Raw genomic sequence first — 27,214 nt, 5'->3', positions numbered from 1 at the left:
GTGTCATTACACTTCCCCAACAACCAACACGTTAATGTGACATGTGTCGTGTGTTGGTTTAAAGATAAATGTCTTTTGTAAAATATTCCATTTTTATTTGTAAAAACAGGCATTTTTATGGAGCCCTGGAAGTGTCATCACAATTGCATGTTTTAAAACTTTTATGATGTTGTAACATGTGCACTCAATATTAATCAGTAAGTAAGTAAATTTATTTATATAGTGCCTTTCACAGACATAAGGCCATGTACACACGTTGTCGGGTATTTGTAAAACAGACTATCTTACCCTTTCAGTTTGGGGAAAAAACTTCATTCACACTACGTCGTTTAAAAAAAAATCCATCCACATCGAACCGTATAAATGTGTTGTAATTAGTCTGCCAAACCTTTGGGTGGCGGTACTGATTAAAATTCTATCCAATCAGGAGCCTTATTCTCTTGTCGTCACTTCCACAAAAACTAAAAACATGGCGCCAACCTCGTTCGTGTGGACCGATAAGGAGTCGGAATTACTTCTAACCGTAGTTTTAGAATACAAAGTTAACATATATGCACACAAAAAGCGCCTGGACAATGGACAATACCAACACTTTGAGAGCAGCCATGTACCCAGACGTTTAATACTGCCATGAACACTCCTGGCCAGTAGATGGCAGTAGCGGCCTTGAAAAAATGTCAAACAAAATTCCAGATAATCCGTGTCTGCTACATTTAAGATGCGTGGAATTTAACAAATGCAAATACACTAACGTCTATAAACCCAGAGAATATATTCACGAGAGTTTTAGGCACTAGAGTTTAATGCTGTTATCTGTGGACCCTGAACAGAGTGTCTGAAATGCATTTGTCCTGTCGTGAACGTCTGAGATTACCTTATGCTACCCATAATGCACTGCTGCCTGGCACAGCATGTGCTCACAAAACCTTAAAAATTAGCACATTACTTTAAAACGAAAACATATATCTGATATTTTCACTTTATAAACTTCAGACATGACAATAATTTTAAATAACTTGTCTAAAATGAGTGGTTAAAATTTGAACCATAAGTTAAACATGTATGCCTCTGGATGACTTGGTGACATTGCAATTACATTAGTATGGTGTTAAAGGAAATTACTTTTTTTTTGGTCACTAGTTCTCCTTTGCTTACAGACGATAATAGAGTGGTTTCTGATTGCAGAGGGTAGCACAACATGCCTATTAGGAAAATTTTAACAGGTAGGTCTCAACAGTTTTAAAAATGTTTTTCACTGTTCAGCTTAGTGTTATGTGTCGGACGCAGCTCGGAGAACTGACCAGCGTTTGAAGGACCCAGTATGAAATAAGCAGAGCACGGTACAAAGGCTAACTGAATTTAATACATAACAGTGATACAAAAAATAACAAAAGAAAGTGCGGTCTGGCATGGTGCGCTCCCAGCAGCGCTAACGGTCCGGAGACAGAAGCTATTCGGACCCAAGGACCCCGCCGACACCCCCCAGGTGGCCGCAACAAACCGAGTCTGTGAAAGAAGGAACCATTATGTGAGTCCACACTCTACACACAGAGAGAACACTTAAAGGTGTACAAACAGCAAACACTTCCTGGCTTGATTACTAATCAGCTTCCCAACCTGCAGGCATGGAACATCCAGTTCACAAAACTCCACTGCAGTGGAAGCCGATACATGACTAACATACAGCTCAATATAAAAAGATGTGAGGGACACCACATTTACTGACTGTATAAACGTTAGTCACAAAATCTAACGTACCTCAGGAAGTGTGCTGACGAGCGTGAGACCTCACCCCCTCCTCTTTCACAGATCGTGCATCAAACCCTGGACGTTCTCTGCATCCACTGATGATGAGATGGCTCCCGAGACGACGATCTCACCCGTCTCGTCACAAGGTCGAGTCTCTGGCAAATACACACTGTATACTCCAGTCTTAAATGCCACCATGTTCCAATCCATATAGATGCACCTCAGCTGTGAGTCCTGACGAGCCGCAGGTGATCAGGGTGAGGTCCTGATAACCTCAGCAACACAGCCACTCAGTCCCAAATGCAAGCCACCTGGAAGGAAAAACAAAAGACAGAAACAAAAAGGCAGCCAGGCCCCCCAGCCATACAACACTTAGTTTAGTACGTTATCGGTCTAAAAGTTATCGGACGGTAATTCATCGGAAGATAATTAGTCTGATGATGGTTTTTAAATTTTTCAAAAGCCATATGGATTTGAATCACGTGTGATTGCGTCAGACAAGCTTGAACCCTCGGCTTTCCATGACAAAATCTCTTGTTAAAAGTGAAATCTGCCGGAAAATGGTTGATGTCCAGCTCTTGTGATAACCAGAGAAATGGCACACGATGGTCACGGATCCAGACAGCCATCCGTTTAGAAATGAAATGGAAAAACAGACGCGTGGAAGAAAATGGAAAACAACCATCAAAATGGATAGAAGAATAACCAGAATAGCAAAGGCTCACCCATTGATCAGCTCCAGGATGATCAAAGACAGTCTGGAGTTACCTGTAAGTGCTGTGACAGTTAGAAGACGCCTGTGTGAAGCTAATTTATTTTGCAAGAATCCCCCGCAAAGTCCCTCTGTTAAATAAAAGACATGTGCAGAAGAGGTTACAATTTGCCATCAAATGGCCTAAAGAGAAATGGAGGAATATTTTGTGGACTGATGAGAGTAAAATTGTTCTTTTTGGGTCCAAGGGCTGCAGACAGTTTGTGAGATGACCCCCAAACTCTGAATTCAAGCCACAGTTCACAGTGAAGACATTGAAGCATGGTGGTGCAAGCATGATGATATGGGCATGTTTCTCCTACTATGGTGTTGGGCCTATATATCGCAGGTATCGTGGATCAGTTTGGATATGTCAGAATACTTGAAGAGGTCATGTTGCCTTATGCTGAAGAGGACATATCCTTGAAATGGGTGTTTCAACAAGACAGTGACCCCAAGCACACTAGTAACCGAGCAAAATCTTGGTTCAAAACCAAAAAAATTAATGCCTCACAGATATGAAGAAACCATGAAAAACTGTGGTTATACAACTAAATACTAGTTTAGTAATTTACAGGATTGCTAAAAAAGCAGTTTGAACATAACAGTTTTGAGTTTGTAGCGTCAACAGCAGATGCTACTATTACTCTGAACAATCAATCAATCAACTTTTTTCTTGTATAGCGCCAAATCACAACAAACAGTTGCCCCAAGGCGCTCCACATTGCAAGGCAAGGCCATACAATAATTATGAAACACAGTCTACGTCTAAAGCAACATAACCAAGGGATGGTCCAGGGTCACCCGATCCAGCCCTAACTATAAGCCTTAGCGAAAAGGAAAGTTTTAAGCCTAATCTTAAAAGTAGAGAGGGTATCTGTCTCCCTGATCTGAATTGGGAGCTGGTTCCACAGGAGAGGAGCCTGAAAGCTGAAGGCTCTGCCTCCCATTCTACTCTTACAAACCCTAGGAACTACAAGTAAGCCCGCAGTCTGAGAGCGAAGTGCTCTAATGGGGTAATATGGTACTACGAGGTCCCTAAGATAAGATGGGACCTGATTATTCAAAACCTTATAAGTAAGAAGAAGAATTTTAAATTCTATTCTAGCATTAACAGGAAGCCAATGAAGGGAGGCCAACACGGGTGAGATATGCTCTCTCCTGCTAGTCCCCGTCAGTACTCTAGCTGCAGCATTCTGAACCAACTGAAGGCTTTTTAGGGAACTTTTAGGACAACCTGATAATAATGAATTACAATAGTCCAGCCTAGAGGAAATAAATGCATGAATTAGTTTTTCAGCATCACTCTGAGACAAGACCTTTCTGATTTTAGAGATATTGCGTAAATGCAAAAAGGCAGTCCTACATATTTGTTTAATATGCGCTTTGAATGACATATCCTGATCAAAAATAACTCCAAGATTTCTCACAGTATTACTAGAGATCAGGGAAATGCCATCCAGAGTAACGATCTGGTTAGACACCATGCTTCTAAGATTTGTGGGGCCAAGTACAATAACTTCAGTTTTATCTGAGTTTAAAAGCAGGAAATTAGAGGTCATCCATGTCTTTATGTCTGTAAGACAATCCTGCAGTTTAGCTAATTGGTGCGTATCCTCTGGCTTCATGGATAGATAAAGCTGGGTATCATCTGCGTAACAATGAAAATTTAAGCAATACCGTCTAATAATACTGCCCAAGGGAAGCATGTATAAAGTGAATAAAATTGGTCCTAGCACAGAACCTTGTGGAACTCCATAATTAACTTTAGTCTGTGAAGAAGATTCCCCATTTACATGAACAAACTGTAATCTATTAGACAAATATGATTCAAACCACCGCAGCGCAATGCCTTTAATACCTATGACATGCTCTAATCTCTGTAATAAAATTTTATGGTCAACAGTATCAAAAGCAGCACTGAGGTCCAACAGAACAAGCACAGAGATAAGTCCACTGTCCGAAGCCATAAGAAGATCATTTGTAACCTTCACTAATGCTGTTTCTGTACTATGATGAATTCTAAAACCTGACTGAAACTCTTCAAATAGACCATTCCTCTGCAGGTGATCAGTTAGCTGTTTTACAACTACCCTCTCAAGAATCTTTGAGAGAAAAGGAAGGTTGGAGATTGGCCTATAATTAGCTAAGATAGCTGGGTCAAGTGATGGCTTTTTAAGTAATGGTTTAATTACTGCCACCTTAAAGGCCTGTGGTACATAACCAACTAACAAAGATAGATTGATCATATTTAAGATTGAAGCATTAAATAATGGTAGGACTTCCTTGAGCAGCCTGGCAGGAATGGGGTCTAATAAGCATGTTGATGGTTTGGATGAAGTAACTAATGAAAATAACTCAGACAGAACAATCGGAGAGAAAGAGTCTAACCAAATACCGGCATCACTGAAAGCAGCCAAAGATAACGATACATCTTTGGGATGGTTATGAGTAATTTTTTCTCTAATAGTCAAAATTTTGTTAGCAAAGAAAGTCATGAAGTCATTACTAGTTAAAGTTAATGGAATACTCAGCTCAATAGAGCTCTGACTCTTTGTCAGCCTGGCTACAGTGCTGAAAAGAAACCTGGGGTTGTTCTTATTTTCTTCAATTAGTGATGAGTAGAAAGATGTCCTAGCTTCACGAAGGGCTTTCTTATAGAGCAACAAACTCTTTTTCCAGGCTAAGTGAAGATCTTCTAAATTAGTGAGACGCCATTTCCTCTCCAACTTACGGGTTATCTGCTTTAAGCTACGAGTTTGTGAGTTATACCACGGAGTCAGACACTTCTGATTTAAAGCTCTCTTTTCAGAGGAGCTACAGCATCCAAAGTTGTCTTCAATGAGGATGTAAAACTATTGACAAGATACTCTAACTCCCTTACAGAGTTTAGGTAGCTACTCTGCTCTGTGTTGGTATATGACATTAGAGAACATAAAGAAGGAATCATATCCTTAAACCTAGTTACAGCGCTTTCTGAAAGACTTCTAGTGTAATGAAACTTATTCCCCACTGCAGGGTAGTCCATCAGGGTAAATGTAAATGTTATTAAAAAATGATCAGACAAAAGGGAGTTTTCAGGGAATACTGTTAAGTCTTCTATTTCCATACCATAAGTCAGAACAAGATCTAAAATATGATTAAAGTGGTGGGTGGACTCATTTACTTTTTGAGCAAAGCCGATAGAGTCTAATAATAGATTAAATGCAGTGTTGAGGCTGTCATTCTCAGCATCTGTGTGGATGTTAAAATCGCCCACTATAATTATCTTATCTGAGCTAAGCACTAAGTCAGACAAAAGGTCTGAAAATTCACAGAGAAACTCACAGTAACGACCAGGTGGACGATAGATAATAACAAATAAAACTGGTTTTTGGGACTTCCAATTTGGATGGACAAGACTAAGAGACAAGCTTTCAAATGAATTAAAGCTCTGTCTAGGTTTTTGATTAATTAATAAGCTGGAATGGAAGATTGCTGCTAATCCTCCGCCCCGGCCCGTGCTACGAGCATTCTGACAGTTAGTGTGACTCGGGGGTGTTGACTCATTTAAACTAACATATTCATCCTGCTGTAACCAAGTTTCTGTTAGGCAGAATAAATCAATACGTTGATCAATTATTATATCATTTACCAACAGGGACTTAGAAGAAAGAGACCTAATGTTTAATAGACCACATTTAACTGTTTTAGTCTGTGGTGCAATTGAAGGTGCTATATTATTTTTTCTTTTTGAATTTTTATGCTTAAATAGATTTTTGCTAGTTATTGGTGGTCTGGGAGCAGGCACCGTCTCTACGGGGATGGGGTAATAGGGAGATGGCAGGGGGAGAGAAGCTGCAGAGAGGTGTATAAGACCACAGCTCTGCCTCCTGGTCCCAACGCTAGACAGTCACAGTTTGGAGGATCCCAAAAAATTGGCCAGATTTCTAGAAATGAGAGCTGCTCCCTCTAAAGTGGGATGGATGCCGTCTCTCCTAACAAGACCAGGTTTTCCCCAGAAGCTTTGCCAATTATCAATGAAGCCCACCTCATTTTTTGGACACCACTCAGACAGCCAGCAATTCAAGGAGAACATGCGGCTAAACATGTCACTCCCGGTCTGATTGGGGAGGGGCCCAGAGAAAACAACAGAGTCCGACATTGTTTTTGCAAAGTTACACACCGATTCAATGTTAATTTTAGTGACCTCCGATTGGCGTAACCGAGTGTCATTACTGCCGACGTGAATTACAATCTTACCAAATTTACGCTTAGCCTTAGCCAGCAATTTCAAATGTCCTTCGATGTCGCCTGCTCTGGCCCTCGGAAGACAATTGACAATGGTTGCTGGTGTCGCTAACTTCACATTTCTCAAAACAGAGTCGCCAATAACCAGAGTTTGATCCTCGGCGAGTGTATCGTCGAGTGGGGAAAAACGGTTAGAGATGTGAACGGGTTGACGGTGTACACGGGGCTTCTGTTTAGGGCTACGCTTCCTCCTCACAGTCACCCAGTCAGCCTGCCTTCCCGACTGCACGGGGTCTGCCAGGGGGGAACTAACGGCGGCTAAGCTACCTTGGTCCGCACCGACTACAGGGGCCTGGCTAGCTGTAGAATTTTCCACGGTGCGGAGCCGAGCCTCCAATTCGCCCAGCCTGGCCTCCAAAGCTACGAATAAGCTGCACTTATTACAAGTACCGTTACTGCTAAAAGAGGCCGAGGAATAACTAAACATTTCACACCCAGAGCAGAAAAGTACGGGAGAGACAGGAGAAGCCGCCATGCTAAAACGGCTAAGAGCTAGTAGCTACGCTAAGCTAGCGGATTCCCAAACAGGGAATCCGACACTAGACAGGCTGTGGAGCAGCACAGGCAACGCACGACAACAGTGCTAAAATAAAATAAAAATCCACTAGACAGGCTGTGGAGCAGCACAGGTAACGCACAACAACAGTGCTAAAAAATAAAATAAAATAAAATAAAAATCCACTGGACAGGCTGTGGAGCAGCACAGGCAACGCACGACAACAGTGCTAAAACAAAATAAAAATCCACTAGACAGGCTGTGGAGCAGCACAGGTAACGCACGACAACAGTGCTAAAAAATAAAATAAAAATAAAAATCCACTGGACAGGCTGTGGAGCAGCACAGGCAACGCACGACAACAGTGCTAAAACAAAATAAAAATCCACTGGACAGGCTGTGGAGCAGCACAGGTAACGCACGACAACAGCGCTAAAAAATAAAATAAAAATAAAAATCCACTGGACAGGCTGTGGAGCAGCACAGGTAACGCACGACAACAGTGCTAAATCAAAATCCACTGGACAGGCTGTGGAGCAGCACAGGCAACGCACGACAACAGTGCTAAAACAAAATAAAAATCCACTGGACAGGCTGTGGAGCAGCACAGGTAACGCACGACAACAGCGCTAAAAAATAAAATAAAAATAAAAATCCACTGGACAGGCTGTGGAGCAGCACAGGTAACGCACGACAACAGTGCTAAAACAAAATAAAAATCCACTAGACAGGCTGTGGAGCAGCACAGGTAACGCACAACAACAGTGCTAAAAAATAAAATAAAATAAAAATAAAAATCCACTGGACAGGCTGTGGAGCAGCACAGGCAACGCACGACAACAGTGCTAAAACAAAATAAAAATCCACTAGACAGGCTGTGGAGCAGCACAGGTAACGCACGACAACAGCGCTAAATAAAAATCCACAGGACAGGCTGTGGAGCAGCACAGGTAACGCACGACAACAGCGCCAAAAAAAAAATAAAATCAAAATCAAAATCCACTGGACAGGCTGTGGAGCAGCACAGGTAACGCACGACAACAGTGGTAAAAAATAAAATAAAAATCCACTGGACAGGCTGTGGAGCAGCACAGGTAACACATGACAACAGTGCTAAAAAAAAATAAATAAATAAAAATCCACTGAACAGGCTGTGGAGCAGCACAGGTAACACATGACAACAGTGCTAAAAAAAATAAAAATAAATAAAAATCCACTGAACAGGCTGTGGAGCAGCACAGGTAACACACGACAACAGTGCTAAAAAATAAAACACCCCCTTTTCTACTTTTTTTACTAATAGCCCAATTTCATAGCCTTAAGAGTGTGCATATCATGAATGCTTGGTCTTGTTGGATTTGTGAGAATCTACTGAATCTACTGGTACCTTGTTTCCCATGTAACAATAAGAAATATACTCAAAACCTGGATTAATTTTTTTAGTCACATAGCACTACTATTATTCTGAACACTACTGTATATATAAGATGTTTTAGAAAAAAAAAACATAATTTCATAATCTAATATGTTGACCAATTTTCATTCAAATAATATCAGATTTTAACAGGATCTATAGAAACAACTTAAAATTGTATTTTTAATGTTTTAGGTTTTTTCTTTTCAAGTATAGAAATGCTATTCACTGGAAAAGAAAAGGTGTTTTGTGTCTTAGAGTATGCTGAAACACAGTCACAAAAACTTTACAAAACTTTAATGTGTGTATTTGTGAGAGAATTCAGAAGTCCCAGACTGCCCCAGGAAGTCCGCAAGAAGAGCAAGTCTGGAAACCCAGATTCCTGCAATGACAGGTTCACAGTAAATTTTGCTGAGTAAAATTTACTCTGCTGGGATAACATTTGATCCCAGTCTAAACAGAGTATAAATCACTCTATTGTAGAGTGAAATCAGCTCTACTGGTGTTCCCTGCCCCGCCCTGCCTCCACTGCGCATGTGTCATTTTGGAGCTCAGCTGCTCTGTGGACAGACTGTCTTCACCCAAAGTGATCAAATGTATTAATGTGATTATTAACCATCAGATGACAAGGTAAAACCTCTTAAATCATTCTAAAGTCAGTTTTAAGCAGGAACGAGGCGATATTCCGTGACACTATGAAATGATGGACGGTCAGTGAACGCAACAGCTAGCAGCCATGTAGCTGTGGCGCTCTGACCACTTCCTCCACCTTTTCTGATGAAATAATGCTGAATTCATGTGGAAATTATTGTTGCACAAAAGCTTCAGATATCTGTCGCTGAGGTAGATGATGACTGGAGTGCAGTTCTAAGCAGAAACGAGGTGATAATCGGTGAACCGCGGCTGATGACATGCACAGTGAAGGCAGAGCGGACTGTTCGGTCTGTGACACCGTCTAGTCAATGCAAGTGGTTTTACTCCAATAAGAGTTGATTTTACATTATGTTGAGTTGATTTAGCCCCGTGGTAGAGTATATTTGCCTCTATTTAGCCTGGAATCAAATGTTATCCCAGCAGAGTAAACTTTACTCTCTATGTTTGAATTTCTCATTAAAATTTTGATGAATAAATCCTATTTTGCTCAACATTAAGCCTGTTTAGTTTCATTTGTTTTGACTGTATAGTTACTCAGAAATTTACATCTGAAATTATATCATTTTTTAAACACTGTGTTTGCTTTTGTACATATACTGGACAAACAGTGCATGATGTCACTCATAGGCTTCTATTCACCTTATTCAGGAAGTCAGGGTGAGCGGCTCCATTTTGTCAAGCAAATTCTGGTTTGCCACTGCGTCAATGATTAGCTAAGTGGAAAAACAGTACGCTAGAAGTGTCCAAACATGAGCAGCATTAATTGTTCAGTTTGTGGGTGCCACAATAACTGCAAAAAGAGGAAACTATCACTTTCAGAATGATGTTTTGAACATGGAAAGTAGAGATCTGACTGCTGTGGACAAGCATTTAACTTGTTCCCTCCTCCATTGAAAAACGAGGATCTCTGGTGCTGGCTAAAGGTGCTGAATTTGAAAAATCTACCCAAATGTCCGTATTTTATGTTGTGGAGAAAAAAACCCCCACACCACTGGATCTTTACCCAGAGAAATGGTTTGGGTAAATCCACCGTGGCTTCTTCTTCTCCGCTGAAGAAGCCACGGCGGATGCTAGTGAGACAAACGGGTGTTTGTACTGTTAGCTGCGATCTAATTTACTAATTTTCTGGGGTTTGATCCAACCAAGTACTGCATGAAATAACACAATATGTATGTATATTAACATTACGTAATCTTGGCATTATGGTGGTACTACTTGTCGGGCAGTATTTTAACTTGATTGTGCATTTGTGCTACGCAAAGCTCATAGTTCCTCATAGCCAAACCATCCACGCTGAGTGACAACACAAAGTAGTTAAAAATAATCAAGGGCCACTTTTTCATGTCATCTTCCCACTCTGTTATGACTCTTGGGTGAGCCAGAGTCATTCCCTTTGAGCTTTTCAAAAAGGTCGTTGTTTCTACCCATGGAATGACTTCCATTGTTCTATATTAAAAACACTGCTCGGCAGAAGTCCTACGACAAAATGGAAATGCCTCTGTTGAAAAAGTGGGCGGGGCTAAATAAGGTGAATAGAGACCCAGAAGAGCCGATATGAAGCCCAGAAATTACCATTTTGGCAGATCTTATTTTGCCTGTGTAGTGCAGCAGATAACTGAAACAATCGTGCAAATGGTGATAAAAGCATCAAATTTGGCAGAAATACTCCTTTAGACACTCGTCTTTTGAAAAAACCAATTGGCCACTTGACTTTTCAGTCGGTGGTCAGATAGGGGTCAATTGAAGAATTACACAGAGGTCAAAATTAAAAGATGCTCCAATCATATTGAAAAATATTCCCCATTATTTGCCTGATCATAAAGATTCCAAAAAGGTATAGTTTGGTCTATCTGTGACTGAATTCTATGGAGTTACGGGATAAAAACAGCAAGAATGGTGACAGGGATCAAAAGTTAAAGTTGCTCCAATTTTAGTAAAAGTAATGCAAATCATTGGTTGAGCTAGTAGAATTAATAAATGGAATAGTGTTGACAGTGCTGAATGCTTGGTCTCCAAAGTAAAGGCCAAACAAGGTCTACGTCTATTGGAGTCTATGACATGTGACATATGTTGAATGAATGAATGAATTTATTTGGCACACAAACTCAACAGTAACAAAAAACTGATACACAAGACAATTCCACAGTGACATGTGTGACCAAAAGGGGTGAGCAGAAGCAAAGCTTATAAACCCCCACCCCTTATATACATTACAAACATACATATATACTCATTACCAACCCCCAGAGCAAGCACACAGGCGACAGTGGTAAGGAAAAACTCCCTCTGATGTATTGAGGAAGAAACCTCAAGCAGACCAGACTCTAAGGGGTGACCCTCTGCTTGGGCCATGCTACAAATACATTTAACACAACACAAACTCAAGTCCCATCATCATAAACATCTCTAGTGTAGATACATATATATATACACATACCTACGAGCATACACACATACCTACATACATATGCAATGCGTGTGATTTTCCATCCATCCATTTTCTTCCGCTTTATCCGGAGTCGGGTCGCGGGGGCAGCAGCTCAAGCAAAGCCGCCCAGACCTCCCGATCCACACACACACCTCCTCCAGCTCCTCCGGGGGAACCCCAAGGCGTTCCCAAGCCAGCCGAGAGATGTAGTCCCTCCAGCGTGTCCTGGGTCTTCGCCGGGGCCTCCTCCCAGTGGGACGTGCCCGGAACACCTCTCCAGCGAGGCGTCCAGGGGGCATCCGGAAAAGATGCCCGAGCCACCTCAACTGACTCCTTTCGACGTGGAGGAGCAGCGGCTCGACTCCGAGCTCCTCCCGAGTGAAAGACCTGTCCCCGACCCGAAGGCGTAGGGACGCGACACTCTCGTTCACCGAAGTGAACTCCAACACTTGACGACTGAGCTGGGGAGCAATAAGCAATGCGACCCCAGCTCTCCGCCTCTCCCCGTGGGTGACGCCAGAAAAATGAAGCGTCCAGCCCCTCTCCAGGAGTTGGGTACCAGAGCCCATGCTGTGTGTGGAGGTGAGCCCGACTATCTCTAGTCGGTATCTCTCAACCTCCCGCACAAGCTCAGGCTCCTTCCCCCCTAGTGAGGTGACATTCCACGTCCCAACAGCCAGGGGCTGTGAGCATGGACCGGGCCGCCCGCCCTCGACCGCCACCCAATCCTCTCTGCACCCGACCCCCATGGCCCCCTCTGCAGGTGGTGAACCCACAGGAGGGCGGGCCCACGTCACTCTTTCAGGCTGAGCCCGGCCGGGCCCCATGGGCTAAGGCCCAACCACCAGGCGCTCGCGCGCGAGCCCCAACCCCAGGCCTGGCTCCAGGGTGGGACCCCGGCTCCGCCATACCGGGCGACGTCACGGTCCTTGATCTTTTACTGGTCATGGAGGTTCTGAACTGCCCTTAGTCTGACCCGTCACCTAGGACCTGTTTGCCTTGGGAGACCCTACAGGGAGCACAAAGCCCCCGACAACATAGCTCCTAGGATCATCCGGGTACGCAAACTCCCCCACCACGATAAGGTGGCAGCTAGAGGGGGAGCGTGTGATTTTATACTACATATTTACAAGACAGAAAAACAAAGTGCACACAACTAAACAATGATCAACAAAACACCCTAACCCTCAACACCCTTCCTCCTCCTTATATCTAGAAAAAACCATGTACCTATACCGCTGCTTAAACTGGTTCATGCTTGGGCATTGCTTGAGCTCCACCCTCAATCTGTTCCACATCCTCACTCCACAAACACAAAAACCTTTTAATGTTGTACGTGCCCACTGATGTTTTAAGTTAAACTCCCCCCTCAGATTATAATCCCCTACTCCATTAAAGAACATGTTTTTAATATTTCCAGGAAGTAAATTGTTTATTGCTTTATACATGATTTGTACTGACTGAAAATGAACCAGATCATTACATTTTAAAATTTTTGATTTTAAGAATAGTGAATTTGTGTGGTCTCTATAACCCGTATTATGAATTATTCTTATAGCTCTTTTCTGCAGTATGAATAATAGTTGTGTTGTACATTTATAATTATTGCCCCAGACCTCTGCACAATAGTGTAAATATGGTAAGATCAAGAACAATGAATCAGGAATCTTTTCTGCCAAGTTAGGTCCAACATTTACAAAAAAATTATTAAAGCCATTAACCACCTCATCCATATTCTCCTTTCTGATATTGTTATCAATGAAATATTGAGGATAGCTCTGCTGTTTTGTACCATTTTTAATAATGCTATTTAATATATCCCATATTCCTTTGATATTATTTTTGTTATCATATAATATCTTACTATAAAATTCCTTCCTACATACCCTTATAAACCCTTATAATATTAGTTAACTTATTTTTATATTTCTTATATCTATTTTCTGCCTCCTTAGTCCTTAGTTTTATGAATTCTTTATATAGAGTATTTTTCTTTTTACATGCATTTTGTAATCCTTTCATCAACCATGGCCGATCTTTGAATTTTTGTTTTCTACCGTATTGTTTTATTGGACAATTTTTTTCATATAGTGATGTAAATATTTTTTTAAAAGCGCCATATGTTCTATCAACATCACCTTCACTGTGTACCTCTTCCCAGTTTTGCACCCGTAAATCATACTTCAGTGTATTCATCTTTTCCTCTGTTTGCTCTCGCCTGTATTTTAGTTTTTCCTCTGGCTGATTCCTCCAGTGGTTTCTATTATAAACAATGAAAACTGGTAAGTGGTCACTGATGTCACCCCATAACGTGATAAGTAAGGATGATACATGGTCCAAACTTTTCGTTTTTAAAACCGTGTTAACTCAACTAGTAATTTGCATCACTTTTTACCAAAATTGGAGCAACTTTAACTTTTGACCCCTGTACAAACCTACCGTAACCTTTGTCACCATTCTTGCTGTTTTTATCCCATAACTCCACAGAATTCAGCTACAGACCACCCAAACTATACCTTTTTGGAATCTTTATGATCAGGCAAATAATGTGGCCGGTTTCAATATGATTGGAGCATCTTTTAATTTTGACTCCTGTGTAATTCTTCAATTGACCCCTGCCTGAACGCCAACTGAAAATTCAAGTGGGTAATCGTTTTTTTTCAAAACAGGATTGTCTGAGGACTATTTCTGCCGAAGTTGATGCTTTTATCACCATTTGCACGATTCCGCTCTAAATATTCTCTTATCTGCTGCATTAGTCATGACAAACCCATATTTGGAAGAAGAGGTGGAGTGTGTGCGACACCACAGATGACCTGGGCAGGACAAATGAAGCATGAACACGCCCCGCAGTCTTCAAGTGACCAACCAGCTAACGGGCTAAACTTGGTTTGGGTCAGTGTTGTTCTTACAATATTCTAAGCCTGGCGGGCCGCTAAGCTAACAAGAATCCCCGCCAGGCTAGAAATATTTTGTTAATAACATCAACAAAAAATATGCCCCCCCCCCCCCCCCCCCCCAAAAAAAACAAAACAAAACATGAATTTGGATGTGAACAATCATTTCAGTGCATCCAGAGTCCTTTGATTGTGGTATTCTCTCACACAAACAATCTTCTGTGGAGGAAATGTTATTTTTGTAGTGATCTGACAGAGCGCTAAGTGTCAGATTCTGAGATCCACTAAACAAAATGAAAGGCAAGTTGGACATTAGCTGAAGGACTTCACGCCCACACGTGGCCGTGTGCACAGCACGAAATGCTCTCTCTCATCACTCATGCTGTTAAAAACTCCTCAGTAACTCCTTTCACACCAGATAAAGATAAAGCCAACATGTTATTAAAAATGTATAAAACCCTGTGATTCCTAACGTGGTCAGAGTGACAGCAAGTCAGCCATTCTGCAGCACAGGACTGAGGGTTACTAACTGGTGGCCCATGGGCCACAAAGGGCCCAGTCTCCTTTGTGTAAGGAAGACTGGGCTTCCTGGTAAAGCAAGCTCCCATACATATAGACACACTATGTGCAAGCTACTAATAGCTATTAAACGTGCTACCGCTGTTGGCATTAAAAATGAAACCACATGCTAATTTCAATCGACAGACATAGTAGCACACAGACATCTTAGATGATCCATTCAGAGATTGGCAAAAAATACACTTCTCATCTACTTTAGCCAGCATAGCTCTTTCTGATTGAAAATGAATGGCAGCTGGTCGCTTTGCCTCTGTCTCTTGTAACTAATGTGACCAAGGTGTGATGGGGGTCCCAGCCATCCTTAACAGTACTGTAAATAATACTGTGAGACATTTAAATTACCAACATCTCCAAAAGCAAAAGCTGTTTTCTGCATTGTTTACTCTGTAAAACTATATATATATATATATATATATATATATATATGAAATCAAAAATAATGTCAATACAGAAATGTTCATAGGTTGATATCGACTGATATTCAGAAAGTGTAGTCAGAGTCTGCTCTAAAATGATTGGACTTCCTATTAGATCTCTTTCTACCATTTATGAGTAGCAAGCTTTCAGGTTAGCTAAAAAGATTACAGGATCCATCACGCGCTCTTCACGCTGCATTTGAGTGGTTTCCCTCAAGGCGCTGACTTCAGTGGCCGGGGTGCAAGACACAGAGGAGAAGAGCAGCCTTCGTTCCTCCTCTTAATTTTTCCCCCTTTTCCCTGGCAGGTTGAAAATTTTGTTTGCAATCCATTCATATTTTGTTTATGATATAACTATTTTACTTCTGAAGCACTTATAATTTGGATTGTATTTTTATTATAATTTTACATTATCTTACGAGGTCTGTCAATAAAGTATAGGTCCTTTTTATTTTTTTCAAAAACTATATGGATTTCATTCATATGTTTTTACGTCAGACATGGTTTTCGGTGAAAATTTTAACGGCTGATGAGAGATTTTGAGGTGATACTGTCGCTTTAAGGACTTCCCACGGTGCGAGATGTCGCGCAGCACTCCCAGGCGCCATCGTCAGCCTGTTTCAAGCTGAAAACCTCCACATTTCAGGCTCTATTGATCCAGCATTTTATCCGGATATTCCACTGTTAAAGGAGATTTTTTTAATGAAAGACATGCGGACGGGTCCGCGCGTCGGGACGCAGCCGGTGCGGTGCGGCGGCACAGGAAAAACACCTCCGTGTTGATAACCATTTGTAAAACCCAGGCGGCTTTTGATGGCTTTCAGTGGAGTGAGTATATGAGAAATTGTTTAACAGCTGGACATGTTCCAACTTGTCCTTAAGGCTTCCAACGGAGGTGTTTTTCCTGTGGCGGAGCGTCGCAGCGGCTGTGAGCCGACGCTGCAATCCTCCCGCACGTCTTTCATTAAAAAAATCTCCTTTAACAGTGGAATATCCGGATAAAATGCTGAAACTGACTTCTTCTGAAACTTCTCTGTTCTCTCACGACGTCCTGGATCAATAGAGCCTGAAATGTGGAGGTTTTCAGCTTGAAACAGGCTGACGACGGCGCCTGGGAGCGCTGCGCGACGTCTCGCTCCGTGGGAAGTCCTTAAAGCGACAGTATCACCTCAAAAAGCCGTTAAAATTTTCACCGAAAACCAGCTTAATTTTTCGAACCGTGTCCACTTCGATGTGTCTCACAGGTTTAGAAAAAATTTTGATCAAACAAAGCGCCAGTCTCTTGGCAACTTCTCAGACAAAGGAATTCCGACGAGGGGCTGGACGACTCCTCCCACAAGGAGTGCTCACAGGCGAATGACGTCACTGACAGGCGTGGAAAAACTCACGCATGCGCACGAGGGTTCAAGCATGTCTGACGTAAAAACATATGAATGAAATCCATATAGTTTTTGAAAAAAATAAAAAGGACCGTTACTTTATTGACAGACCTCGTATATTGAAATGCTTTGTTGTTATGGCTATTTCTAGTGTTAGGCTTGTCTTGTTGTCGTACACTTTTTTGGGGGGGTTGTTTGTTCGTAATGCTGCTGCTCTAAGTGTTTGAATTTTCCTCTGTGGACAAATAAAGTTTTTTTTTTTTTATTGAATTATCAGCCAACCAATACAATGGTTGGGTTCCACAGCCTACAAAGCTGCTGATAGTGGTGCACAGTTGGTGAACATATCATTATTCTGCACAATGGTGAAGCAGCAAAAACGGGGCATTGTTTTTACTGGTGTGTGTGTGTGTGTGTGTGTGTGTGTGTGTGTGTGTGTGTGTGTGTGTGTGTGTGTGTGTGTGTGTGTGTGTGTGTGTGTGTGTGTGTGTGTGTGTGCATGCGCATGCATTAGTGTACATGATAACTCAAAAACATTTAGGCAGATTTGTTTCAAAATTGGTGGGAATATTATGTGGATCGATATCTAGAGGTGATTCATTGAAGTAGTTTGGTCAACAATCAATGGTCAAGGCCCAAAAAAAACACCTTATTTTTATTTCAACAACCAATAAGCCTGGGTGGATGCTGTAAAGGCCTCGTCACACCTTGACAATTTAGCCAGCGTATGCCAACTGCATTAAAAAACACTGGAGTATGTCTAATATATTATGGATAAGTTTTGTGTAAGTTAAGAGCACGTTTAAACACGTTGTAATGAGCACCTTGAAAAATTTGGGCATGCTGATGTCATACAGTACATACTCAAAAACACCATTGCAGCCATATGTACATTTACTTGTACATTTACGTATTTCGTGCAGGGTACGCATCAGCCACCTGAGGCCATCAGTCAGTCTGTCAATCACCAAAGTCTGTTTATTTGTTACACATAATGACCCCAAGATGGCTATTGATTTGGGGGTCAACCAGTCAAAGGTCACTGGAGCATAGTTTGTAAACATTTTGTGATCACATATTAACTTCTTTCCTAACTGTTTGTCTGTCATCAAACTTGGCATGTGTTCGGCATGATGACCCCAAGAAGACGAGTGATTTTGCAGTCAAAAGGTCAAAATCATTTTATAAAATCCTTCTACAGAAAAGCATCACTTGTCAGTGGAAGCTTGTGAGTTAGGATGTTTTCACAGCCCTCAAAACCAACTCAGATCAATGACTCTGCATTTTTTGTGCACATGAACACTCCAGCCGTACCCAGACCCCTTTAAAACTGCATTCAGACCAGAGGTCATGGTCTGAGTATGGTTCACCTAATTTACGGATCGTGTGCACAAAGCGCGCAGGGTTCACTTTGCGTTTTTTTGTTCATTTGTAAATTTTTAAGACAGATGTCTGTGTGGCCAGAGCACGCTGCTTTTCTTCATGCGTACAAAGTCCAGTCTCTGTCTCTGTCTCTCACTGTGACGCGAGCTGAGCTGCACTTAGTGTCAAACTTCAGAAAAAAACTCTGAAGCAGAGCAGTGATCAAAACAATAAATCCTCCAGAGTCGACTGTGTGCTGTTACATTCAGAGGGTAACGGTTTAGTCTTTTTCCTTCACCATTCAGGCTGCAGGACGTCTGTACTGGCTTTCTACAGACTTGCAGCCGGGGGTTCATATTATGTCCATCCAACATTAATGTGTGTTTAACCTTTTAAACGTTATTTATAACCCATGCATAACATCAAATGACATGAAACATAACACAAAACTTAAACTGCCATGAATTGTGTCTCCTACAGTAGATTACAAAAGATTATCAAATTCTGAGCTGCTTTAATTTATTCTGCTGAACACAGAGACACTGATGTCTGAGGAGGGCCAGGGGGGCGAGGGGTGTGAACAGCTCCCCCCATTGGAGTAAAGACCACTTTGAAGACATTTTGCACATACTACTACTACTACTACTAAATATAATTTTAACAACTAAAATATTCAATCAGCATAATGCTGAGTGTACAAGTTTTACTCCTACAATTCTGTGCTAAGTGAAATTAAGGAACAATATAAAACTGAACATTTCAGAGTGGCCTTTTATTCTGGCCAGCCTAAGGCACACCTGTGCAATAATCATGCTGTCTAATCAGCATCTTGACATACCACACCTGTGAGGTGGGATGGATTATCTCAGCAAAGAAGTGCTCACTAACACCAATTTAGACAGATGTGTGAACAATATTTGAGAGAAATAGAAAATGTATAGAAAATGTTTTAGATCTTTGAGTTCAGCTCATGAAAAATGGAAGCAAAAACAAAAGTATTGCATTTATATTTTTGTTATATATACATACATACATACATATATATTTATGTGTGTGTGTGTGTGTCAAAGTAGAGACTGCGATCGGAGACTCAACTAGTAGAGACTCTGATTCTACCAAGCCATTCATTATCATGACAAGATGATATCTAGACATAGAATGACAGCAATACCTTCCTGTGGAAATAAGAAAAATATCTGCCATATCAAATTCACATTAGAGCCACACCATGCTGAAGTGATCACAGTAAGAAAGTAAGAACTTTCTTACGAGTAGAGTTTCCGATCAGAGTCTCTACTGGGATTCTGCCAGTAGATTCTCCGTACAGACTCCAATCCCATCGCAGACTCTACTTTGACATACATATATACACACACACACACACACACACACACACACATATATATATATATATTTTTTTTTTTTTAAGATCTGACCCCAACTTTCCCGCAATGGCATAGAGCCCTGTGTGTTTGGACTAATTTAACCAGCAAGCCCAGGAGCAGCAGATATTTTGTGAAAACTACCCAGAATGCAGTGCAGTAAAAGTCTAGAGGAACTATAGTGTGTTCAGAAAGATGACTGAGACCCCATCAGAGCTGAAGTGGAGCAGAAAGAGAGCCGAGTCCTCTTTGAAGTCAACTCACAATGTGAACACAAAAAGAACTCTAACACTGCATTTACACATAATGACAACAAGCCACAAATGCCACGAAGTATACATTCTTAGCCGCTGATCACAAATGTGATGATTTGAGGCAGAGGCGTCACGTGTCCTCAGGAACTGCTGCAACCTGTTACCACATGTTATGATTAATGGCACTTGTTGCTGAAGAATTATCAGGAACCATTAAGCATGGTCAAGAATAATGTTCCGTGCTGTTCTGCACTATTCCATGGAACAGCGCATCGTTATGTTCTGTCACGTTGTGAATGAGGTGAATTGTCTCCACACACACACACACACACACACACACACACACACACACACACACACACACACACACACACACACACACACACACACACACACACACACACACACACACCCATATTTATCCATCAGTTACTGAACAATTCAGATCGCCCCAGTTTGCTCCTCAAAAGCCACAGCGGAAGAACTTTGTGACTGCATGCTTAGTTGGTCTCTGTGCCATGGAGTGGCACAGAAAGGAGGAAGAGATGGAGAGAGCCAGATGTGTGGCTCCACGCAGCTCTCATCTCGCAAGTTTTCCCAAACATCAGGCACATGTAGCAGGTGGAACACCTGCAGGAGCGCACTGAGGAGCACTGGAACGAGACTTTTAGCTGACTTGGCGTCACTGTCCTCCTTCAGCATACTGCAGCAATGACAGTGAATGCAGTGCAGCAGGGTTTAATTGTGAGCATGTCAGAGAAGAACGCTGTCACGCTCTATTAAGGATCACCACTAATCAAGACGGATCTACATGCTCAGTTGCGACCTCCATTATATGAGGCGAAATGAGGGTGGTGTGTGGCATTTGCAGAAGATTTTTTTGACAGCCAAAAACATGCTCCACGAAAATCACGAATATCACACACCGACATGCACTATTAAGAAACCTGTTCAGATGCGTTAAGTCACGTTAAGAATGTCAGGAATGTTCCAAGAATGACGCAAATATGACATTTGTAACACGTCCTGCCAATGAGTAAACGCTGCATAACTTTAAGAGGACTGAGTCTGGTTCTTTTAAACAAGGGAGTATATGTGAAAAGGTCAAAAGTGTCAAATGAGTGCAAAGTGCACACTATGTTCTTCTTTATCCAGTCTTACATTTTGTTGCACACTGATATGACGTATGATCTGTCTGAGTACAGCGAGCCAAAAAGCGGACAGCCTGGAGAGGGTCAGGCTGTTCAGGATAACATGTCAGACAGAACGTCTTAACCCCTGCCGTTACGTTCTGACAGAGCGCACAGCGCACTCTGGAACCCAAACACAGAGCCATCACCTTATAAACACATTAACACCACCTGTCAGGAAAGCCCACCCATCAGTCTGTCAGCACAGCGATGTGTTGTCTCAACATGTTTGTCTCCTTCCAGACTAAGTCATCTTATGGGTCAAACTGACAGTTACTGCCTCCAAAATAATTCCCGCAGAGCTACGCCAGATTGGTTTTGTGTCACACTGTTGGAACTACGAAGGAGGCACTGAAGTATAAAGTTAATTTTAATCTCATTTGACTCAGTTTGATGATGGCGTTAGATGGTGAAACGGCAGAACGGAGGCACGTGGCGAGGAAGACAGCGGCTCCTGTGTTTACATGTACACGTTTACCCTCGTCTCTTCGAAACCCCTGTGTCTCTGTGTATAATAGCTTGTCATACGCCTCATGATGGAATACAGCACAGATCGCTTTGCAGAAGGTTCGAGCGTGCGCGTACTCATATCACACGCCACCATCTCGCCAGCGCGCGCACTCCGTCATAACATTCTTACAACATACACGCTGCCATATGTCAAACCTGCTGTAATGCCCCTTCCCACTGTATTCACTATTGAAGAGTTACAGCAATTTTTAGATACAGTCCATTCTGTTTTCAGAGGCCATAAGTAATTGGACAGATGATTGACCAGCGGTTTCGTGGTCAGGTGTGACCTGTTCCCTCCTGATTCCCTCTCACATTACGCAGATAAAAGGGTCTGGTGTTGATTCAAAGTGCAGAATTTGCATTTGGTAGCTGTTCATTGGAACTCTCAATATGGAGGTCCAAAGAGGTGCTGATGTAAGTGAACAAGGCTGAAAACTAAATAAACCTTTCAGACAGACAGGAGAATTGTTAGAAATGACAAAAGCAATCATTTAGTACATTTTTTTTTTAAAGAAGGAATGTCCTACCAAGATAAGTAACACCAAAAGGCCTGGAAGACCACAGGCCAGGTCTGGGACCACGTGGTGGTGGTGCATGTTGCTGCATCCACCACGCTATGCTGGCTTGGGTCGTGGATAGCAACAGATAACAGCTCCATCCCCTCTTCTGGATAGTAACCATCTGTTTGCTGCAGCCATTTGCAGCATGATTACCCCATTAGTCTTTTCATGTCACTAGTGTTGTCAATGCTGAGGCACCTGTGTGCTGGAAATGTGCCACATGGCCAAAATGTCATAGCTGATGTTTCCTCGTAATACAAGTGAAGCACCTCAGTGGATGGTAGCAGAAGTCTTTCCTTGGTAAACAAAACCCCTTCACAACATCAGGCCAAGTCAACAAGACTCTGGAGGAGGCAGACTAGCATTTTTGAAATCTGCAATCGAGCAACATCTTCATTAATGTAAATTCAGAGGGTTTAGCACAATGTATCAAGAACTGGTGACACTCAAAAACAGGAAGGTCAGATTAGACTTGGCCAAAAAATACCTTTAGTTGTCTTTTGTTTGTGGCCTTGGACAAGACACTTAGTCTGCATTGTCTCAGTCCACTCAGCTGTAAAATGGGTACCACCATTGGCTGGGAACTAACCTATGGTGGACTGGTGTCCAGTCCCAGGGGAGTTATGAACTCTCTTCTGATCTATAAGGACTTACTATTGGACTAAACCATCTGCTCAGATTCAACCAAAATGCTGCAGAACTGACAGGACAGAGCTTCAATGTACAGATGGACAATGACCCAAAAAGCTCTTGGGTTGCTTTGGCAGCACACCAGATCCTCTTTGAATCTTCAAAGTCAGATGACCTCAACCCAGGAGAACATGTTATCAATTACTGAAGATAAAACTGAAGGCAGAAAAACCCACAAACATGAAACAAGTGGAGGCTGCAGTAAACACCAGGTAGAGCATCTCAAGGTGATCGTGGGTTCGAGACAGACAATTAGTGAGTGCAATATTTAGAATTCTATTTGTTTGTCCATTAACCTTCAGCTTCTGAAGATGGGGATGGTGTATAAAAATGGCTGTAAAAGCTTAAAGGTTAATGTCACACTGTTGTTAAAACCTCTGGACTGTTGTTGGGTGCTGGTCACAGAGGTTGGATTTACCATGTTCACTAATCATGGGAATGTTATAGCCCTAACTTGTAATTCCCATTAAAATAAAGCAGAAATATTTTTGCACATTGTGGGTTTTAAATGGTGCCGGACGGAGTTAATCCCTCAGTCTCACACTCTGCGTTTTAAAAATAATAATTTACTGTGTTTTTTTTTAAGTTATCTGACTCTGACAGGAAAATGTATCTTAACTCTTGTACACGTGCACCACATCCACGCGCGCCAGTGCGCACAGAGTCTGGGCCTGTGTCGGTGTGTACGCGCGCTTCCAGACGATGCGCCTTGTTCTGCGTCGGGCGCGCGTCACTGACTGCAGCTGCTTTATGGCGTCATCTGCAGAAAAGCATCCCCTCGTGCACGCGCACACTCACCCAGCACCCCGGACGCCGAGGAGGACGTCTGCTGCGGGTTGTTGATTCGAGCCTGAGGCTCGGCGGGCTCCGTCCTGTCCGTCCGCTCTCCTGCGCCTCCGCCGCCGTCTACGGAGCCGCTGCTGCCGCTCGCGGCGCAGCCTGCGTCCTCCGCCTGCATGCTGCTCCGCCGCTCCGCTGCTCCTGGTGGACGGAAGACGAGCACGGAGCTCCTAGTGCATGACAGCTCCAACAAAAGGCGCAGGACGCACCTGACCGACGACGACGAGGAGGACGAGGAGGAGGAGGAGGAGGAGGGACATCGATTCGTGACACAGACACGCACGCACCCCATTTGTGACTGAGCGGTGACGTCACAATTCAGCGTGATCGCTTGATGTTACCGTACAAATGTGTTGCATCACGAACAAGATCAAGGAAATGCATGTGAGGATCTTGCACAATATGCATCCTACCAAAGTAAACTTATCAGACAGTGAAGACAAATGCAGAATCTTTGACACATTACTTTTTTCTTGCACACACTCATCTAATTTTTGGATTAATTTGGAGAACTATATATCAGGTAAAGTCAAAGGAAGAAGAAGGAAGCAACTAAGATGCATTTTGAACAGTCCAATCCTGACACTGGATTTCTTGTGAATATGTTTATTTTGTGTGGTAAATTGCAGGTGCAACTTTGTAGGAATTATTGACAAATTTTAAATCCTTCTTGTTTGAGTTTTATGGATATATTCAAGCTTTATCCTTTATCAACTGCAAAAAGAGTGCCATAACTTAAAAAAAAATACAAAAGGAATTTTTATTTAAAGAGAAATGAGCTGTTTTGTTTTTGTTTTCCTTTTCTTTAATTGACTTTTGTGTTTATTTCCTGCTGAGCGGCCGTTATTATTATTTTGTGGGATTTCTGTGTAACTGTTTATGGTTTTTGTTTGGATGGTTTTGTTGTAATTGAAATAATAATTTAAAAAAATCTGTTGACTGATCACATCAATACAGTTGTGCTCAAAAGTTTACATACCCTGGCATTTTTTTTTATTTTATTTTTTTTGCTTTGCTTTTTTGGCTATTTCTCAGAGAATATGAATGATAACACAAAATGTTTTTCCACTCATGATTAGTGTGAAGCCATTTATAGTCAAACAACTGTGTTTACTCTTTTTGAATAATAATGTCAACAGAAATTACCCAAATGACCCTGATCAAAACTTTACATACAAGTAAACAAATTGATGCAGAAATTCTATTAAACCCAAATCTCTACAATTGCAGGTTGATTGTTTTACGAAATACCCCTTTAAGCACTTCCATACCTGAGAAAAATCAAGGACAAGTCCTTCAACACAAGATATTACTAATGTTTGTATTTGCACAGGATTTGTACAATTTGAGGTCATTTCTCCAGACTGTTTTGCAGAAGGCAGAAGTTGCTGGAATCTTCACTGACGCAGGTCATGTAGTCTGTAAAATTAACTGAAATGGTGCATTCAGATGGAGCTAAAATTACAGAGAAACTGATAATAATTGCATTAACCCACCTCCCATGTAGGATCAGTGTAATATCAATCAATCAATCAATCAATTTTTTTTTTATATAGCGCCAAATCACAACAAACAGTTGCCCCAAGGCGCCTTATATTGTAAGGCAAGGCCATACAATAATTATGTAAAACCCCAACGGTCAAAACGACCCCCTGTGAGCAAGCACTTGGCCACAGTGGGAAGGAAAAACTCCCTTTTAACAGGAAGAAACCTCCAGCAGAACCAGGCTCAGGGAGGGGCAGTCCCCTGCTGGGACTGGTTGGGGCTGAGGGAGAGAACCAGGAAAAAGACATGCTGTGGAGGGGAGCAGAGATCGATCACTAATGATTAAATGCAGAGTGGTGCATACAGAGCAAAAAGAGAAAGAAACAGTGCTGTGAGTTCACAGGTGGGTCACACATAAAACTTACTTCCATCCAGCCCGCTAATGCCTGTGCATGTCAGGTGTGCACTGACCAGGAGCATTATACTTAATTTGTACTTCTTTCCTCAGAAAAATAAATAAATAATAAATACATTAATAAATAGAGGGAAACATGATGAATCCAGTTCTACAGCTTGTTCATGGCCAGACAGGATGCATGCAGACCGCTTACATGGGTGCACAACAGGTGGGTGCCAGCTTGGCTGCAGAGCCAGGTGGCTGGAGGCTGCTGGACTCATTTGACTTCTTCTGGAAATGCTGTTCCTCTCCGATCAAAGGAAAACTGTGTCAACCCCTCACAAGTTGTCCAACATGTGATGATGTGGTGAGGGGTGTGAGGCACCCATCTGATGATTTGACAAGGAAGATTATCTCGAGAATTATTTGGACTGTTCAAAAGTCAAGTGACGTGTGGGCGCCGCCCCGCAACTGAGGCGAGGGGACATGAGCATCTGCGAACCTTATGAATTTTACAGGCTGTCGCACTCTAGTGAGATACTAGCGTAAGGATCCTCCAAAGAAGCTGAGTACTAAAGACATCCAGTACTCACCTTAAGTCATTGGTTTATTCTGTTTTATTTAGAAAGCACAAAATCACAACACAAGTCATCCAAGGTGCTTCACAAGGGTAAGGTCTCACCTTAACAATCCTCCTGAGCAAGCATGCAGGCGAAAGTTATAATGAAAGCTCCCTAAGGTGTTTTCTGAGGAAAAAACCTCAAGCAGACCAGACTCAGAGGGGTGAAACACGGCTTAAGCCATAGTAATGATAATAAAGATCAATCAAAGTATAACGAATTATCAAACATGATTAAAAAAAAAACAAGTCATTGTAAAGTGTCCACTGTTCCTTCCCCATGCCAGCATTGCAGTTGAATCTTCAGCTGTGTCTTCAAGCAGGGCTCTAACAGGCAACTCTAAACATGAGAAGGCAAAATGCGGAAGCAGCACCTTAAACAGAAAGAAAGAGCAGAAACAATCGACCAGAACTAACTGCACCTAAAATGGTAGATGGACTGCATTTATAGAGCGCTTTTACATCTGCATCAGATGCTCAAAGCGCTTTACAAATACTGCCTCACATTCACCCCGATGTGAGGGAGCTGCCATACAAGGTACTCACTACAAACTGGGAGCAACTAGGGGATTAAGGACCTTGCCCAAGGGCCCTTAGTGATTTTCCGGTCAGGCTGGGATTTGAACCGAGGATCCTCTGGTCTCAAGCCCAACGCTTAACCACTAGACCATCACCTCCCCCTAAAACATTATTTCTCAGCCTTTAATTAACAGAGTAACACAGAGGTCAGTGGCAGCTTGCCCTTTGTTTTACTAACAGACCCAGAATTTAGATGTAATGAGGCTGAGACTGCTCCATTCACTGAAAAAAAAGTTTTAAAGTTTAAAGTTCTTTTTTCAGTGTTGTTAATGACACAATTAAGAAGGAGA

At 42.1% G+C, this 27,214-nt stretch overlaps 1 protein-coding gene across 2 annotated transcripts in view; it reads right to left on the bottom strand.

Moving 5' to 3' along the window:
- The window catches only part of ano8a (anoctamin 8a), a 127,740-nt gene extending 103,687 nt beyond the window's left edge, over window positions 1-24,053 (bottom strand). For both annotated transcript variants that reach the window (XM_034183015.1, XM_034183016.1), the window contains exon 1: window positions 23,803-24,053. In XM_034183015.1, coding sequence (XP_034038906.1) covers window positions 23,803-23,962 — 160 coding nt within the window. In that variant the 5' untranslated portion in view covers window positions 23,963-24,053. The remainder of the gene's footprint in view (window positions 1-23,802) is intronic.
- Between the last annotated feature and the right edge of the window lie 3,161 nt (window positions 24,054-27,214).

This window comes from Thalassophryne amazonica, chromosome 12, assembly GCF_902500255.1.
Source record: "Thalassophryne amazonica chromosome 12, fThaAma1.1, whole genome shotgun sequence".
In the NCBI taxonomy this organism is placed as follows: Eukaryota; Metazoa; Chordata; class Actinopteri; order Batrachoidiformes; family Batrachoididae; genus Thalassophryne; species Thalassophryne amazonica.
The sequence above is the reverse complement of the archived record's forward strand: the minus strand, read 5'-3'. Positions and strand labels throughout refer to the sequence as shown.